The 20413-nt window shown below is 41.9% G+C and overlaps 1 protein-coding gene across 6 annotated transcripts in view; it reads right to left on the bottom strand.

Moving 5' to 3' along the window:
• Positions 1–20413, bottom strand: part of dnmt3ab (DNA (cytosine-5-)-methyltransferase 3 alpha b) — a 718146-nt gene that overhangs the window by 28422 nt on the left and 669311 nt on the right. For 4 of the 6 annotated variants that reach the window (XM_068023838.1, XM_068023830.1, XM_068023822.1 and 1 more), the window contains one exon: positions 6866–6935. In XM_068023838.1, coding sequence (XP_067879939.1) covers positions 6866–6935 — 70 coding nt within the window. Of the gene's footprint in view, positions 1–6865; positions 6936–7854; positions 8384–20413 lie in introns of those variants that run through there. The other 2 variants (XM_068023858.1, XM_068023846.1) reach the window with 2 other exon arrangements.

Below are 20413 nucleotides of genomic sequence, written 5' to 3' on the forward strand. Positions count from 1 at the left end.
AGTAAAAGCAAGGAAGCATCTCTACTGGCAAAAGTATTAAAGCTCATGGAAACCATGGTAAATGAGAAGCTATTACAACATCTCAATCATTGTAACCTACTATCTGTTTGATAATTTAGCTTTAGAAAAAAGCAGTTGACTCCCAATGCCCTCATCCTCAAGATCCAAAAATGGAATGATTCTCTTGTTGTCCAGTATGAAATTAGTGCGGTAGTCTTTGACACTGTTGGACCTTCGAGAAGGTGTGGCATCCCTCCCTCACTGAGAAGATGGCCTCATGTGGTATATCTGATGAGCTGCTTAACTGGATACATGCTGGATGCTCATCTTCTTATCTCAACACCTACGCAGGGGTCCCTCAGGCAAGTGTGCTTGGCCCCACTCTATTTCTTGTCTTCGTCAGTGACTTGGTGGATGTCATCAAAATTGATGTTCTCTTTGCTGATGACACAACCCTCTACAGAGTGGTTAACTCCCCATCTGAAAGACAAGCAGCGACTGAATCACTGCAGGAATAGACAGAATTGGACAGTGGGCGGACAAACGGTGTGTTATCTTCAACGCTAAGTAGATCAAGTCAATTACTCGGTCAAGAAGGTTTAATGTAGCCCACCCACCTCTACTGTACAAGATTGTAAACTCAGCTCAGCTCCTTGGTTTTGCAGTCAAATCTATACTGGGAGAAGAATGTGAGCATGGGTGGGAAAGCTGGCAGACTGGGGTTCCTCAAGAAAGCTCAGCGCTATTTGTCACCATCAGCAAATTCAATATTCTACAAAGCTCATATCTGCCGAGTGATGGAATGTTATTGTCTCATTTGGGAGGCTACAGACAAAATGTACTGCCTGTTCCTGGACTTAGATCAGTCCAAAGCCATTCAGACCAGGGGACAGAATGAGAATGGCTTATTCCAGACCAGAGTCCATCTTCCACCATATTAGAAGGATGTGGCCAGACTGTCAGTCTTCTACCCAGCCCAGCCCCAGAAGAGTTATGAGAGCTCAAGCCAAAACTCCAAGTTTAAGCCAGGAGCATAAGATCTGCTGCATTTGCACCTCAATATTCTGTATCAATTCAAAAAAATTTGCACAGAATACCAGCGGCGAAGCTTAACACACCGGTTCTCCTGCCTCTCCAGACAGTGGTCATCTAGAGCTCCATTCCTTGTATGCAGAACTTCAAATGCAAAAGTAACCATCACTTCTTGAACCAGGGTTGCAATAGACTATCAGAAATTTCTGATCTGGCAATTAGTACCCCAGTACAAAATTTCCATACTTTTTTGTACTCTGAGCAACCATCATGGTCAAATTCGCGAGACATCCGTCCTTGCTACAGCTGCACCTGTTTTTGTGTCACCCAATGTACAAAGAAAAAACTAGAGGATAGTTAACTCTCCAGAGGGACTGGAGACAATTGGAGGGAGAGTTGTCCAAGTCCACCCTCCTGCACAATCCAATGGTTCTCATGGGAAGGAAGGAAGGTAACATTTCCAGTGTTAACATACCTTAAAAGTAGGGGTAGAAATTAGCCTTGGGGTAATGCAAAACAGGCAGTATTGAATTGGCCACCTGTTATACATCCCACCTGATACTGAGTTTCACTGAAGTCAATGGAAATGAATAGCATGCTGGGCGTATCACAGGTGGCCAATAAAATACAGGCCATTTTGCACTCCTGCCCAAAATGAATTTCTAACACACAGCGTGCTTGAATTTGCGTTTACATTAAAAAAAAATAAATGCAATTGTTTTTCTGGAACCAGGACAGCATAGCCCATGCCAACAAGGAGAAAAATGAAGGATAATGCATCATGGCCATTGAGAATATCATTTGGTTAGGGCTTACTTGATATAGTGGAAGGGGCAGAAACCCAACTGAAGGGATTGAAACAGAAAGTTGAGGGAAAATTCTTTCAAAAGTGAGTTGGATTAGCTCATGATGAAGTTGTCCATAGGGCACAAAGATTCTCTGTTTCTAGTGTATGCTGGTTGGAGAGGAAATGTTTAGGGAGGGCAACAGACTAAGATTGAAAAGTGAAGATGTTGGAATGGATGAAATGTTCTGGAATATTGCTTTATATCCTTTGAGGATCAGGAAGTATTTCTGCATAATAAGGAGATTAAATGAATGAGATGGAGCCCATGATATGGTTGATTATGCATGATCCCAGGTAGGAGAGAACTTAATTGGCTAAATGGCCTTTCTTCACTGTTTTCTTACATTCTTACTTCTATGGTTTTAGCTCATGTTGTGACATAAAATGTGATTTTCTTTTCCAGTACCGAAAAATGGAGGCCTGGCTGATAGAAGTTCAAGCTAGTTAATAGGGTGAAGCAAGTATGATTCTCTTACCAAATATGGCCCTTCTCATTAAGCTATAAGAAAACTGCAATGTTAATAAATTTATAGACAAATCAGCAGCTAAACATATATTTTGATCTTTGCACTGTGAGGGACTAATGAGCTTTTATGATTTTAATTAAGACATATTAGGGCTGAATTTCAGAATAAGTGCTTCTGGTAATGAGTGGTGATTTCAGGGAGAACTGGTTGAGAAATTGTAGGCTGCAAACCTTACTTTTTTGTCCTGTTAAACGAACAAGACGGAATGCCGAGCGATGCAAAACCTGTAGTGAGCGCTGCCCGGCAGGCTGTGCCTAATCATGGAATCAGCCCTAATGCTCCTTCAAATGTGTACTTGCAAGAAGTAGTGACAAAGCTGCAGTTAAAGGTGATAAAAAGTTGATACTGGCCAAAAAACAAATCATAAGAAGTTAACAATGGATATTACTTCTGGTTGTTTTCAGCCATTTTGATCAAGTATGGATTAAGTACCATGCCACATTCAAACTGCTGATAATGGGTTACATAAATAGCTGAACCCATAGCTAATGAAACACTCTCTTCTGGAATGGAGAGCTTGGAAACCAAAACTACGGATTCAAATTGTATTACTGCGCATTAAAAAGATGATGCTTTTAGTAACTATAATTGGAAAGGCAGGGAAAGTTCTTTTCATATTTTCAAAAATGTTCTTGAGATTAGACATCATTGTGCACTACCAGACCAGTAAAAGTGGTGGAAAAAAATGTTTTAGAAACATCCATTCTCACAGTGACAAAGGAATGCAATGTAACACCAGTGCATACTGATATTAATCTAAGGATGCTGACACTGGGAATATAGCATACCTTCCTGGAGTAACACATGATTCAATACCAATTAGTTCTTTATTTGACAACCGAGGATGTGTTATGCAAAGTTAAAGGACAAGGAAATCCAAGGGTAACCCCTTGGTGTGACCTAGGCTATATATTTCATCAATATATAGTAAAGCAGGCATGATTGGGTGACACCAGGCAAGGAGAATTGCCTTGGTGCATGTTCATTTCCTATGATTGGTGTCACTGTTAGTCTATGTAAACTTCTAGTTATAATTTTAGCAAAATCTCGGTGGTTATTGAGAAGATTTCTTTTTAAAAACATATGATACACACTGACACCAAAGAATGGTATAAACAAGCAACCTAGGCAGTGTGAAGAGCTGCAACAAGTTACAAAGGATCAAATGCATTTCTTCCAATTATTTAATTTTTTTTTTTGCTTCAACATGATCCCAAAGGTTGTAAAGCACAGTAAGTACTGCACTCTACACAGGAGAAACACCCAGGTGCTAGAAATGGTGATTCACAGTAAAGAATAACATGTCCCCATAAACAATGTGAAAGGTGCCCACATAGTGAGACAGGTTACACAGTCGTACAATGTCGACTGACAAAATGGTCTTTGTAGACATTTCCAAATACTTTAACAATGTTTTCTTGGCTTAATTCTTTCACGTCCTCTTTTGTCATTTCATAGCAACGTAACCATACCGAAACTCAGAACTTTTCCTAGTTATTACCCATTTTAACATTTACAAATTGCACTCAGTTCATATAAGATGCTATTTTAAAAGCCGAACCTGGTCTTTTTTCTTTTATCTCCAATAGAACCATTATGGAGTAGACTTATAGACGATTTATAAGTGAAATTATGACATTTCTGTTCTGCATTATTTAGGAAATTACAGACCATTTAGATACTCTGTAACCTAAGTTTCCTTTCTGTTTTGCAACACTATGACACTGGATGAATTAGATGTGGTCTCAGCTCTCATTTCTCCTCTCAGCTTGCATACACTGTGGTATTTGATCTAAGTCTTATAAACAAAGGGCAGGAAATATTTGGTTCAGTTAAATTCAAATAGTTTTGGTGTACAGCTGACTGCCTTTGAAGTAGCATCAGTAAAAAGTATTTTTTATGTGGCTCAGAATAGATTATAATTTACAGCTGCAAAGTATATGAGTTTTTAAATCACTGACTTTAAGTCTGTTTCGGAAGGGAACAGAGACGAGTGATAACAATCCACTGATGAAATATGAATCTCTAATTTCATACAAAGTTTGACCTCAATCTCTTTCAGCAGCATTCAGCATTATCAGATCTTAGCTTCCCTTACTGATAATGTCTGATCTACTACAAAAAGGAAAGTGTATATTAATTCATTGTTATTTAATCATCAAGGATGTTATTAGTATATTTAGTATTGTTTTTCATTCGCTTTTCATTGCCCTCACAGAAGTGGTGGGAACAGCACGAGAGAAGACTTTAAAAGTGTGCAGAACGTCTTTGATTTGACAATTTGAATGAAAACAGAAGATGTTATTCACGATGTCATGGAGGAGAAATCCATGATGCCTTAGAAGGGAAGTTTTACTCAGAACATGTGCTTCTAAGCAGCAGATCTAAATAAAAACAGCAAACTGAAAGACATGGGTAACTACAGACACTTTCCTTTAAAACATTTCTGCTTACAGGGTAATCCAGCAATTCAACAGACAAGACTATTCACTGATAGAAAATCTTTGGCGGGGATGCGGGGTGGACATGTGAAGCTCTGCAACTGAGATGCCGAAAATGAAAATGAAACCCCGTATATTCTCTTTAATACACATTGTTCAGTTTATCAACTCTATGATGGTGATGGTTGAGAATTCCAGTCAGCATTACAAAACAGCATATTTTGCAATGGGAAATATTGGGACAATTATAAGATTACATTTGCTTTTAGTTTAAAAAATAGAAACAGAAAATATTTATTTTTCTTTGATATCCTGATATGCTATTCTGCAGAGAATTTATGCAACCCCTTCACATTTTTCTCTCTGTACAAGATCCCCTTGGGTTCATGGAACTTTATGGCCAAGGGGAGAGAGACAGGTGGGGGCAATTTTAACCTAACCTACCTGATGGGAAACTGACAGGATCAGACTGGATGCCCATGTTACACTCCACTCAATTGTATTACCCATTGGGCTGAATTATACCGACCCCTCGACATTGCAGGTCACGGTGTGGGGGCCAGTAAAATTCTGCAGGGGGAGGCCCACCTCGGCCCACAACGTCAATGGGCCTTCATCTGCATATTTAAATTAACATTAATTATATGTAAATGTACTTACCTGCAGGCGGCAGCCATCCCACGCCGATTTTACAGCCGCCATTCATGCTTCGCCGCCTTTGGAACTCCATATGGAGTTCTGAGGCGAGATCCTGGTGGGGAAGGGGAAGAATAAAATTTTCAGGGTGGGAGGGGTGGGGGAGCGGGGGAAAACAAATTTAATTGGTTGTTTGAAGGGGTTAGAGGCCAAATGTTAGAAGGTTGGGGGGGAAGTTCGGGAAGGGAATAAAGTATCTTTTGACAATAAGTGCCAATTGTGGGGGTTGGGGAAGGGCCTCCACATCTTTATTAATTGTTAATAAAAAATTTCGCTTTATCTACCTGTATAAGTTAAAATTAATTCTCAGGTCTTAAAGCCCTTTAAAAATGGCGCCGGTGCCAGCACGGTGATGCTGGATGCCGGGGACACTACGGCTGCCCCTACATGTCATCGGGGGTGGCCACTCCACTTAAATGAGCCCCCGTGCGTAATATCGCAGGAACTCCTCGGTGGCACTTCCGTGTTAGAAGGCTGCCAAGTTCAAAGTGCGTTGCCGAGGAGCACTAATAAAATTCAGGCCATTGTACGGCAGTGGAAAGTAAAATTGGGTGGAGTGTAATGTTATTTGTGTTTAATCATATGGTGGAGGGTGTTAATTAAGGTGTTACTTGAGTATATATAAGGAGACACTTACTGAAACTGGGTGACGGTTTGACTGAGGAGCTGCATATTTGTAATCTTATTACTTTGTAAAATAAATGCAAGACTGAGTAAAGATTGGCTCCAACATAATCCTTCAATAACAAGCTTTCTGTAGTATAACATGTAAATTTGGGCATTAGTTTGGCATCAGGCAGGTTAAATTAAAATGACCCCAAATAAGGTCTCTGTGCAGCACCTCCCAGTACAGTGTTTCTGAGGCAGTAAACTCAGTAGCATGTAGGTTTGATCCTATATCCTTTTAGTCCATAGACAATGTAATTTTTAAAAATAGGAATGATTGTTTCCTGCCAGGGATTCCCCACAGGGAAGGAGGGGAAAGCTCAGGTATGTTATTAGGTAATCAGTGAATCGAAATATAGTCTTTCTGCAAAGAAGAGGAGGAAATTGATTTACAGTGCTTAGCTTCTAGCAATCAGTTATATATAGTACTGGCAAGCGGAACAGGCCGTGTGCCCTATTTTTCTATTGCATAAAAATGTATGGGGAGTGACACTTAAAATAGGTAGAAAAAATTTAATACCATACATGATTTCAAATTTTATCATCTCAAAATAGCTATCAAATTGACAACAGCTGAGCCATTTTTCAAGCTCTCCCTCAATGATTCATTATTATGCAGTGGACAGAAAACTATTATGAAGATTATTTGCACTAACCTTTGCTGTCCTGCCATGCTCCAGACAGGTCTGAAGATCAAGTTTATCATTATACATGGCAACCAGTGGTCTAAAAGAAAAAGGACAGTTACTTAGTCTGACACATTCAGAATTAAACTAGATTACATTGTACAGATGAACATAAGTTTTAAATGTAGTTCTAAACACCTTTCTGCCTTCACAGGCCAAGAGTTTGTAACCAAGACTAGAAGAAAGCTTCCTATCTGGATTTGTTTCTTTGTGCTGACTGACCTAGATTGACTCCTGGTCCAACAACGCCTCAGTTTCAAAATTTTTATCCTTGTTTTCAAGTCTCTCCATGATCTCGCCCCTCCCTATGTCTATAACCTCCTCCAGCCCTATAAGCCTTTGAGACTTCTGTGCTCCTCTAATTCCGGCCTCTTGCATATCCCCAATTTAAATCACTCAACCACTGGTGGCCATGTTTTCAATTGCCTTGGCCGGAAGCTCTAGAATTCCCTCCCTAAACCTCTCTTCCTTGCTACCTTTCTCCTCCTTTAAGATGTTCCTTAAAACCTACCTCTTTGACCAAGCTTTTGGTCATCAGTCTTGATAGCTCCTTCTGTGGCTCAATGTCAAAAATGTTATATTGATATCCCTCTTGTTCAGCACCTTTGGATGCTTTGTTACATTAAAGGTACGACATAAGTGCAATTTGTTATTGATAGCTGTTGTTCTTCAACAAACTTTTTCTTTTAGCCCTCTTTGAACTTCAATTACATGTCTCCAAGATGATACAATATTACATTGGGTTTTGTGCTATCTTGTTTTTTGCTATAACTAATAAATCTTCATATCTATATGGTGTTCACCAATGAAAAATTAAAAACAGAAAATAAAAATATCAAGATCTCCCAAGAAAAATGAAAACCTCAAGAAATGAAAGCAACTAAAGTGGCTTTCTGCTTCAGTGACCACTCACTCCTGGTCACTTTGGTATTTGGAATTACAGAACTCTCACTACAATTGTTTTCAACATGATGAAGGTGTTATAGTCAATGTAAAAGTACTGTCGCATCTGCCTCATTTTGGTCAAGAGATAACTGTACGAATCTAAAACCCCAATTAAATTTGAGCATGGATTTGGAGAGGTCCCTGGCTCCATACCTATTTTTGAAAGCAATCCACTGTCTGATAACAAGAAATGATTTAAGAACTTTCTTAAAAATGTAATAAAGCAACTGTTTTTCTGACTCAGTTGGTTCAGGCAGTGAGTAGCTGAGCCAAAGCTCCAGGTTCAATCTCTGCTTAATGCTGAGTTAGAACATCTCAGCCATATAGCATTGGAGACATGACAATCAGCCTCAATGTCACGAGGTTAGAGACCTTATCTAGTGACCTCTAACAGAAGCGTGAGTATGGATGTTGGGTGAAGATAGAGATTAGACTTGCCTGTGATGCTTCTTTGGTTGAAAGATACTGAAACTCATTGTCTACATTCATACGAGAAGGATGGCTCATTGGGTGACATACCAGAGGCCACTTTGCACTGCAAAACTGTAACTCAGTAAGGAGTCAATGCTTTTAACAGAGGCATAGAGAGTGGAGAAAAATTGGTTAAAAAAGGGAAGTAAAAACATTCTTATAATTTTTAATTTTTAATTCTGAGCTGGTGAGTTATTATGGGCATATAGATCAGCACATCCAAACAGATAGATCATTCTACTGAGCACTTTTAAGCATTTACCATTCAATGAATCTTGTATCCAACATTTCAAACCAATTTCCCCTTGAAATTACCAGATCACAATGATAAAGTACAGATGAGAAAAGCTATTTGGTGATCTAACTGATCCTTCTGTGAAATACACAGTAGTCACACCCACCCTTTAAAACACTTTAAAAAAAATGTCCAATGGCTCAACTCCAGTTTTGGCTGTGTGAACCAAGCCTGAGCTGACTTGGGATCAGCTTGGACCAAAAGCTGATTTTCCCAAATCTATTAATAGCAGTACAAAAGCAAAATACTGTGGATGCTGGGAATCTGTAATAAAAAACAGAAAGTGCTGGAAATACTCAGCAGGTCAGGCAGCATCTGTGGAGAGAGAAACAGAGTTAACATTTCAGGTCTGTGACCTTTCATCAGAACTGCTGAAAGAGCTATTCTAATCAGTTAGGACCTAATTATTTGATTTATAAATATAATCACATCTTTTACATCAGAATTTTATATTTTTAATGCAGCAAATTTCCCTCGCTTCCATCATTGCCAAAGGCCAGGTACAGGATAGATAAAGTTAGAAGTGAGATATTGCATGATATTGACTGACTTAGAGCATTCAAATCCCAAATCCATAAAAATACATTGCATCAGTGATGAAAGCTGCTAAATATGGTACTGTAGACACATTGCATTCAATAACCCCCGAAAACAGATGTGGGGATCGCAATGTAGGATTAACCAGCTCTCGTTTCATGATGCAGGCAGCCTGCTAATTTATATGATAGTAGCATGCAGCCCAGTGCTAAGCATTCTGCTGAGTGGTGCAAGGCTTAGCAGGGAGCCCAAGTTCATGAGAGGCAAGTACAACTTACAGCTAGTCTGCTCTACTTAAAGCCAGCCTGCACCTCTTAAAGGGGAGGTGCATTCCAGCTGCAGCAGGTGCTGGGAGTGAGAGGGAAGACCTGCAAAAAGAGTGAATATGGCTTACAGGACAGAGAGTGTGCTCCCAGGTTCTGATACAGCATAGGAGGTCGGTGCATGAGGTAGACAGGAGGAGAGAGGTCCTTTATCCATAGGGGGAGTGGAGGGTGCAGAAAACCCTCCAGACCAACTCTGCAAAGGCAGTGGGACCAGATTACATTACTGTGAATGCAATCAGTGTAGTTCCAAGGACCTGGATGCAGCACACAAAGAAGCTTGATGATCTCACACAAGAGGTCAAGGTCAGTGAATTCATCTTCACATACCATGGGCTGAATTTTCCCAGCCCTTTCGAGATGGGGTGGGAGGCAGGAGGGTCCCCTCCCAATGCCTTGTCCTGCCATGGCATATTGCCAGTATCGGGAACCTTTGCTGCCCAGCTGCTTGTTGGATGGCCAATTGAGCCACTTAAGGGCCCAATTAGGGGCCACTTCCAGCCCTCGCGGACATTTTGCTAACATAAGGAGGGCCCATCCTGGCCTGGGGATACCCGGTGGCAATGGCCTCCCCCGCACCTAACTCACCGCTGCTTCAATAAGCCATACCTCCCATCCCAATCCCTGGGACTTACCTGCCCCAGCTTCCTCTGCAACACTTGTGCCTTCGACGGCACCTCGACATTAAGGCATCCTCTCCTTTGAGCTGCAGCACCAGCAGTGACCACTGCTAATGGTGGCGCTGCTGAGGCTGCTGAGCTGCCTGTCCTCTGATTGAGTCGGCCGCTCTTGGGGTCGGGGGGATTGGGTGGGCCACCGTTCTGAATTGGACAGCAGCCGCAGCGGCATCTGTTAATTGGCCGCCATGGGCAAAATGCTGCCCAGGGTCCCACCACTCACTGCAGCAGGGTTGGCTTCCGCTTTTTGCCCCAGCAGGAGGACTTTTTCGGGGCTGACAAAATTCAGCCCTATATCTTTACAACTAAACCACTAGTCTCGCAAACACCGCTTAATTCACAACAACCACTTCACTCACCTACCAATAATCTCTTCAACCATAACTCATACCTCACAGTCATAGCTTCACCTCACGCTCACACACTTAGCACTGTTGTAAGCCTCATACCACATCTCACAGCTTGCACATCCTGCCAGCTTTTCAATCATGACAGGCACTCACTGACACACATCCCTCTCTCTTGTAAGACAAGGTGGTGCACAACTACAGGCAACAGGAGCTAACTAGGGAGCAACAGGAACAGCTGTATGTCCTCAGCCTGATGGAGGAGACGGTGCTCGTCATCATTAGAGTGGCCATGACTGATACTGCCACCAGCGGCAGGGCCGAAACAAATGAAGATGATGGTATGTTTGTACCTAATCCTTGGTCTTCTATCCAAATTCCCCTTCATCCCACAAACTCTTCTGATTTACAAGCTGCAGACGGTATAAGCATAAGTCCTCCTCACCTCACTGCCACCCTAGCCTTGTGACTTTCTCCTTTAAGATACCCAAGAACTGCAATGCTGGCCAGTCAGAGTTCCAGGAGTAACAAGTGGTAGAGGAAGAAGAGACTAATGATGCAATCACTTGCTCTCACACTCACAGTCACTAGCGCTGATACTGAGACCGCACGTACTTTAGAAGAGGGTATAGATAAAAAATCATAAAGGCAAGAAGTCACTTGTGGGAGTGGTGTACAGACCACCTAACATTAGCCACACCGCAGGATGGGGTATAAAGGAAGTAATAATGGCAGCTTGTCAGAAAGGTACAGCGATAATTATGGGGGATTTTAACTTACATGTAGACTGGAAAAATCAGATAGGCAGAGGTAGCCTAGATGAGGAATACATAGAATGTTTTTGGGATAACGTCTTGGAACAATACGTTCTGGAGCCAACCAGACAGCAGACTATACTAGACCTGGTATTGTGCAATGAGACAGGATTAATTAATCACCTCAAAGCTAAGGTGCCCCTAGGTAGCAGCGATCACAATATGATGAATTTTACATTCAGTTTGAGGGAGAGAAGAGTTTTTATAGATATTTAAAAAAGAAAAGTTAACAAAGTGTGCGCTGGCCCTACAGAAAGTGAGTCTGGGGAATTAATAATGGGTAATAAGGAGATGGCAGATGAATTGAACAGATATTTTGTATCGGTCTTCACTATTGAGGATACAAGTAACATACCGGTATTAGCTGTAAGTCAGGAAATGGAAGGGAGGGAGGGAGGAACGCAAGTTAACACCCTAGGGTGTTAAAAGAAGGGGCTAGGGAGATAGTTGATGTGTTAGTTTTAATTTTCCAAATTTCCCTAGATTCGAGGAAGGTTCCGTTAGATTGGAAAATAGCAAATGTAACTCTTCTATTCAAAAAGGGAGGCAGACAGAAAGCAGGAACCTTCAGGCCAGTTAGCTTAACATCTGTCTTCGGGAAAATGTTAGAAGCTATTATTAAAGATGTTATAGCAGGGCATTAGAAAAATTAAAGGTAATCAGGCAGAGTCAACCAATTTCTTGGACTTCTTTGAGGGAAATACATGTGCTGTGGATAAAGGGCAACGGGTGGATGTATTGTACTTAGATTTCCAGAAGGCATTTGATAAGGGCCACATCAGAGGTTATTGCAGAAAATAAAAGCTCATGGTGTAGGGGTAACTTATTGGCATGGATAGAAGATTGGCTAGCTAACAGGAAACAGAGAGTAGGCATAAATGGGTAATTTTCTGGTTGGCAAGATGTAACAAGTGGTGTGCCACAGGGATCTGTGCTGGGGCCTCAACTTTTTACAATTTATATAAATGACTTAGATGAAGGGACCGAAGGTATGGTTGCTAAATTTGCTGATGACACAAAGATAGGTAGGAAAGTAACTTGTGAAGAGGATGTAAGGGAGCTGCAAAGGGATACAGATAGGTTAAGTGAGTGGGCAAAGACCTGTAAAATGGAGTATAATGTGGGAAAGTGTGAAATTGTCTACTTTGGCAGGAAGAATAAAAAGAAGCATGGTTTTCTAAATGGTGAGAGATTGCAGAGCTCTGAGATGCAGAGGGATCTGGGTATCCTAGTGCATGAATCACAAAAGGTTAGTATGCAGGTACAGCACGTAATTAGGAAAGTTAATAGAATGTTATCGTTTATCGCGAAGGGAATTGAATACAAAAGTAGGGAGGTTATGCTTCAGCCATACATGGCATTGGTGAGACCTCATCTGGAGTACTGTGTACAGTACTGGTCTCCTTATTTGAGGAAGGATGTAAATGCGTTGGAGGCAGAACAGAGAAGGTTTACTAGACTAATACCTGGAATGGGTGGGCTGTCTTATAAGGAAAGATTTGACAGGCTAGGCTTGTATTCACTGGAATTTAGAACAGTAAGAGGTGACTTGATTGAAACGAATAAGATCCTGAAGGGTCTTGACAGGGTGGATGTGGAAAGAATGCTTCCCCTTGTGGGAGAATCTAGAACGAGGGGTCACTGTTTAAAAATAAGGGGTCACCCATTCAAGACAGATGAAGAGAAATTTTTTCTCTCAGAGGGTCGTGAGTCTTTGGAGTTTTCTTCCTCAAAAGGCAGTAGAAGCAGAGTCTTTGAATATTTTTAAGGCAGGGTTAGATAGATTCTTGATAAGCAAGGGGGTGGAAGGTTATCGGGGGTAGGTGGAAATGTGGAGTAATCAGTTCAGCCATGACCTTATTGAATGGAAGAGCAGGCTCGAAGGGCCAAGTGGCCTACTCCTGCTTCTAATTCATATGTTCGTATGTATGTTCGTATTTAGACTCCTTCTCAGTGCTTTTACCTCCCCACACTAATGCCTATTGGTGCATGCACGTCTAGAGGGGGGTCCTAGAATTTAGAAATGATTTAATTTTAAACACACTAATTCCACAATTGATATATTATATCTAAAATTAGGAAAAATAAGTGAAATTTGTGTTTATCCATATTTAGTACACGAATTACATCATAATTTGGGTGGAGGTGAGGAATAGTAGGGGAAAGAAATCACTAGTGGAAGTGGTCTACTGGCCGCCTAACAGTAACCGTAATGCAGGACGAAGTACACAAGAAGAAATATTGGGTGCTTGTGATAAAGGGACGGCAGTAATCATGGGTGATTTTCATCTACATATAAACTGGGAAAATCAGATTGGCAATTGTAGCCTGGATGAGGAGTTCATAGAATGCTTTCGAGATAGTTTCTTAGAGCAGCAGATTCTGGAACCAACCAGAGAGCAGGTTATATTAGACTAGGTATTGTGTAATGTGACAGGATTAATTAATGACGTCAGAGTAAAGACAACTCCAAGTCGCAGCGACCACAATATGATTGAATTTTACATCCAGCTTGAAAGAGATGAGTGGGTCTAAGACTAGTATCTTAAACTTAAATAAGGGCAACTATGTGGGCATGAAGCAGTATGTGGATGGCCCTACTAGAGAAGGGGCTACACTCGACCTTCTCTTAGGAAATGACGCTGGGCAGGTGGTTGATGTGTCTGTGGGGGAGCACTTTGGGACCAGTGACCATAACTCTATTAGCTTCAAGATAATTATGGAAAAGGATAGGACTGGTCCTCAGGTTGAAGTCCTAAATTGGGGGAAGGCTAATTTCAATGGCATGAGACTGGAACCCTCAAAAGTTGAATGGGAGAGGCTGTTTACAGGTAAAGGGACGTCTGGCAAGTGGGAGGCTTTTAAAAGTGAGATAGGAAGAGTTCAGGGCTGGCATGTTCCTGTTAGATTGAAGGGCAAGGTTGGCAAGTTTAGGGAACCTTGGTTGACGAGGGATATTGAGGGTCTGGTCAGGACAAAGAAGGAGGCATATGTCAGGTATAGGCAGCTGGGATCAAACAAGTCCCTCGAGGAGTATAAGGGATGTAGGAGTAGATTTAAGAAGGAAATTAGGAAGGCGAAAAAGGGCCATGAGATTTCCCTGGCAGATAAGATAAAGGAGAATCCTAAAAGATTCTATAAGTATATTAAGAGTAAAAGGGCAGCTAGGGAGAGAGTAGGTCCCCTTAAGGATCAGTGTGGTAATCTATGTGGGGAGCCACGGGAAATGGGCGAGGTCTTAAATGAATACTTCTCGTCTGTATTTACCGTGGAGAAGGTCATGGAAGCTAGTGAGTTCAAGGGAGGAAACAGCGATATCCTGGAGCATATCAACATGACAAAGCAGGAGGTGTTGGAGGTTTTGAAGCACATTAAGGTGGATAAATCCCCAGGGCCTGACCAGGTGTATCCTAGGCTGTTAGGGGAAGCAAGAGAGGAGATTGCTGGGGCCCTGGTTGAGATTTTTGTATCATCGTTAGCCACAGGTGAGGTACCGGAAGACTGGAGGATAGCTAATGTTGTGCCTTGATTTAAGAAGAGCAGCAGGGATGAGCCAGGGAACTACAGGCCGGTGAGCCTTACATCAGTGGTGGGAAAGTTGTTGGAAGGGATTCTGAGAGACAGGATTTATATGCATTTGGAAAGACAAGGTTTGATTAGGGATAGTCAGCATGGCTTTGTGCATGGGAAATTATGTCTCACGAATTTGATTGAGTTTTTTGAGGAGGTGACCAAGAGGATTGATGAGGGCTGGGCGGTGGACGTTGTCTACATGGACTTTAGCAAGGCCTTTGACAAGGTCCCGCATGGTAGGCTGGTCCAGAAGGTTCGAACACATGGGATCCAACCAATTGGATACAAAATTGGCTTGGTGATAGGAGGCAGAGGGTAGTAGTGGAGGGTTGTTTTACAGATTGGAGGCCGGTGACCAGTGGTGTGCCGCAGGGATCGGTGCTGGGCCCTCTGTTGTTTGTTATATATATTAACGACTTGGATGTGAATGTAGGGGGCATGATTAGTAAGCTTGCAGATGACACCAAAATTGGTGGTATAGTGAAGAAGGTTGTCTAAGGTTACAACAGGATATAGATCAATTGGGAAAGTGGGCAAGGGATTGGCAAATAGAATTTAATGCAGACAAGTGCGAAGTGATGCATTTTGGGAAGTTAAACCAGGGCAGGACATATACAGTGAATGGCAGGGCCCTGGGGAGTGTTGTTGAGCAGAGAGACCTTGGGATGCGAGTACATAGTTCCCTGAAAGTGACAACACAGGTAGATAGGGTGGTGACGAAGGCATATGGCATGCTTGCCTTCATTGGCCAAGGCAGAGTACAAGAGTTGGGACGTCACGTTACAGTTGTACATAATGTTGGTTAGGCCGCATTTGGAGTACTGTGTGCAGTTCTGGTCGCCGCACTACAGGAAAGATGAGATTAATCTAGAGAGGGTGCAGAAAAGATTCACAAGGATGTTGCCTGGTTGGAGGGCTTGAGTTATAAAGAGAGATTGGATAGACTGGGTCTGTTTTCCCTGGAGCGAAGCAGGCTGAGAGGGGACATGATAGAGGTATATCAATTTATGAGAGGCATAGATAGGGTAGATAGCCAGAATCTGTTTCCCATGGTAGGGGTGACTAAAACTAGAGGGCATAGATTTAAGGTGAGAGGGAGGAGGTTTAAAGAGGATCAAAGGGGTAAATTTTTCACACAAAGAATAGTGGGTATCTGGAATGAGCTGCCAGAGGAGGTGGTGGAGGCAGGAACAGTAGCAACATTTAAGAGGCATCTGGACAGGTACTTGAATGAGCAAAGCATAGAAGGATATGGAATTAATGCCGGTAGGTGGGATTAGTATGGATGGGTATTATGGTCGGCATGGACACGGTGGGCCGAAGGGCCTGTTTCTATACTGTATGACTTTATGACTCTGTGAAAGCTGAGCTTGTTGAAGTGAACTGGGTTTCTAGGCTAGGAGATAGATCAATAGAGAAGCAGTGGCAAACATTTAAGGGGATATTTCTGAATACTCAATATATATAAGTATATTCCGACTATAAAGAAAAATCTAAGAGGAGGACTCACCATCCGTGGTTAACTAAAGAAGTTAAGAAAAGCATCAAAACTATGGAAAAAGCATATAATTGTGCAAAGATGAGTAGCAGGTCAGATGATTGGTCAGAATATCAAGAATGGCAGAGAATGACTAAAAGGTTAATCAGGAAAAAGAAATTAGAGTATGAGGGGAAGCTAGATAGAAATGCAAAAACGGATCGCAAGAGTTTCTACAGGTATTTAAAAAGGAAAAGTGTAAGTAAAGTGAGTGATGGTCGTCGAGAGAGTGAGAATGGGGAGTTAATAGTCGATAATAAGGAAATGGCAGATGAAATAAACAAATATTTTGCTTCCATCTTCACTATAGAATATACAAAAAACATTCCAGTAATAGCTATAAATCAAGAGGTGGAAGGAAGAGAGGAACTTGCTGAAATTGCAATCACCAGGGAAGCGGTACTGAGCAAACTGATGGAGCTGCGGGCTGACAAGTCCTCGGGTCTTGATGGGTTTTATCCTAGAGTCTTAAAAGAGGTGGCTAATGATGTGGGTGTTACAGGCAAGGCTGGCATTTATTGCCCACCAGTAGTTGCCTCAAGAAGGTAGTGGTGAGCCTTCTTCTTGAACATCTGCAAGGGTTAATACAACTAATTGGCTTGCTAGGCCACTTCAGAGAGCAGTTAAGAGTCGATTATGTTGGTGACCAGGCCGGCATATAGTTCAGACTGGGTAAGGACAGCAAGTTTCCTTCCCTAAAGCACATCAGTGAACCAGTTGGGTTTTTACAACAATCTGACAGCTTCATGGTTATTGTTACTGATACCAAATTGTTAAAAAAATTAAAATCCAAATTCTTAAACTAACACAGTAGGATTTGAACTCGCATTTTCTGGATTACCTAATCCATCAACAGAATCATAAGCTACCATACCCAGGAAGGATTCACCCAATAGTTAAAGAGTCAGCCAATAAAACTTTATCAGACTGAGACAAATCGATAAGTTACCACATTAAATACTTCTCATAAATGTTTACACATTAAAGATTGGAATATATGATGGTGTGAGGATCACAGGAGTTAGTTTCAAGCAAAGAGCGCTGGAAATACTCAGCAGGTCAGGCAGCATCTGTGATGTTATCTCCTAGGCTTGGGTAGCAGCCAGTTTAATTGTCAGATTTATGAGCCAACTTCAGGACAGAGAAAGAATCAGAGATGCACATGGCAAATTTAATGCTGAGGGGGCACCAGCAGCACATAGTGGCAGCAGTGTGTGTCATCTACAAGATGCACTGTAGCAACTCGCTAAGTCTCCTTCAGCAACTCCAAACCTGTGGAAATACAACTCTGTTTCTTCAGCAGATGCGGTCGTGTTAATTTTTCAAAATTTGCTAGATTCTGGAAAGGTTCCATAAGACTGGAAAGTAGCAAATATAACCCCTCTATTCAAGAAGGGGGAGAGGCAGAAAACAGGTAACTATACGCCAGTTAGCTTGACGTCTGTCATGGGGAAGGTGTTAGAATCGATCAAAAAGGAGGCAACAGCTGGGCACTTAGAAAAACTCAAGGTAATCGGGAATAGTCAGCATGGTTTTGTGAAAGGGAAATCATGTTTAACCAATTTATTGGAGTTCTTTGAAGGAGTAACATGTGCTGTGGATAAAGGGGAGCCCATTGACGTACTGTACTTGGATTTCCAGAAAGCATCTGACAAGGTGCCACATAAAAGGTTATTGTGCAAAGTAGGAGCTCATGGTGTAGGGGGTAACATATTAGCATGGATAGAAGACTGGCTGGCTGGCAGAAAACAGAGAGTATGCATAAATAGATCATTTTCTGATTGGCAGGATGTGACAAGTGGAGTCCTGCAAGGTCTGTGTTGGGGCCTCAAATTTTTACAATTTATATCAATGACCTGCAAGAGGGGAGCGATGGCATGGTAGCTAAATTTGCAGATGACACAAAGATAGGTAGGAAAGTATGTTGTGAAGAGGACATAAGGAGGTTGCAGAATGATATATAGGATCAGTGAGTGGGCAAAAATCTGGCAGAGGGAGTATAATGTGGGAAAATGTGAAGTTGTTCACTTTGGCAGGAAGAATAAAAAAGGAGAGTATTTCTTAAACAGGGACTGCAGAATTCCGAGGTGCAGAGTGATCTAGGTGTTCTAGTGCATGAGTCACAAAATGTTAGTATGCAGGTACAGCAAGTAATAAAGAAGGCTAATGGAATGCTATCCTTTATTACGAGAGGAATTGTAAATAAAAGTAAGGATGTTATGCTTCTGTTATACAGGGCACTGGTGAGACCACATCTCAAATACTGTGTGCAGTTTTGATGCATTGGAGGCGGTTCAGAGGAGGTTTACTAGATTGATACCTGGAACGAGCCGCTTGTCTTATGAGGAAAGGTTGGACAGACTGGGTTTGTTTTCACTGGAGTTTAGAAGAGTGAAGGGAGACTTGATTGAAGTATATAAGATCCTGAACGATCTTGACAAGGTGGATGTGGAAAGGATGTTTCCTCTTGTGGGTGAGTCCAGAACAAGGGGGCACTTTTTTAAAATTAGGGGTCGCCCTTTTAGGACAGAGACGAGGAGAAATTTTTTCTCTCAGAGGGTTGTGCGAATTTGGAACTCTCTGCCTCAGAAGGTGAAGGCGGGGTCATTGAATATTTTTAAGGCAGAGATAGATAGGTTCATGTTAGGCAAGGGAACCAAAGATTATCGGGGGTCGATGAGGGTGTGGAATTTGAGACAGAAACAGATCAGCCATGATCTTATTGAATAGCGGAGCAGGCTCGATGGGCCAAATGGCCTACTTCTGCTCCTAATTTGTATGGCTGTATGTTAATTTCTTCAAAAGCAATCAGTATCACACTTTTTTTTAGGTACTCTCCTCACATTCATAGAGATCCAGATAGACATTCATGTGTTCTAACAATCCAGTTCACAGCAGCACTCTCCCTAACTGATATTCTTCTCACTTCTGTTCCTGGCTGCAGCTCATATTTGTACAGCCACATCACTGTAGGGCCATACTGTGTGCTATAGACGGGAGTTCTTGCTGTATCATTAGTCCATTAGGAGGTGGTAGAGCATTGATCTCCCCAGCCACGCCCCTTCGAGCTGTAAATCTGCACGTAGCATGAGCAAAGGCTGCAAGGGTTGATTTGCAACCCCAGAAGACAAAAGCTACACACATTTGTACTGTGCATACATCTGGCTATGGTTGGCAATGAGTAGTGCTGTTTGATTGCTGAGCGCTCAGCATGGGAGCCCAATGTCTCTTTCTAGAACTGCTAGGTCACTGCTACTTCTTTAAAACCTGTCAAACACCTGGTTAAGCCATCAAACCTAGTGCTCATCATTTTAAAGTTAAACATACATTATTTCAACATGTGAAATGAAAAAGATTTAAAACAATGCCCCTGAAATTACACTATTAAATAACTAACATACATAATGGACGCATTAAACCATTATTTTAAACAGGTCAATACCTTCTTAAAATGAGTGCACAGTGGCGCAGTGGTTAGCACTGCAGCCTCACAGCTCCAGCGACTCGGGTTCAATTCTGGGTACTGCCTGTGTGGAGTTTGCAAGTTCTCCCTGTGTCTGCGTGGGTTTCCTCCGGGTGCTCCGGTTTCCTCCCACATGCCAAAGACTTGCAGGTTGATAGGTAAATTGGCCATTATAAATTGCCCCGAGTATAGATAGGTGGTCGGGAAATATAGGGACAGGTGGGGATGTGGTAGGAATATGGGATTAGTGTAGGATTAGTATAAATGGGTGGTTGATGGTCGGCACAGACTCGGTGGGCCGAAGGGCCTGTTTCAGTGCTGTATCTCTAAACTAAACTAAACATAATGGTAAGAGGAACACATTAAACAGGGCATCATTTCAGGAGTAAAGAGTTTATTCGGAACATAAAATGGCTACCCAACATGGAAAGTAATCCACGTATAAACTGAAACATAAACCTCTAAACAATTGTCTATTGAGGCATATGTGAACCATACACACAATAATATTTACTATTTGATGGCAGGGGAATCA

The sequence above is a fragment of the Heterodontus francisci genome, chromosome 3 (genome assembly GCF_036365525.1).
Source record: "Heterodontus francisci isolate sHetFra1 chromosome 3, sHetFra1.hap1, whole genome shotgun sequence".
Taxonomy (NCBI): domain Eukaryota; kingdom Metazoa; phylum Chordata; class Chondrichthyes; order Heterodontiformes; family Heterodontidae; genus Heterodontus; species Heterodontus francisci.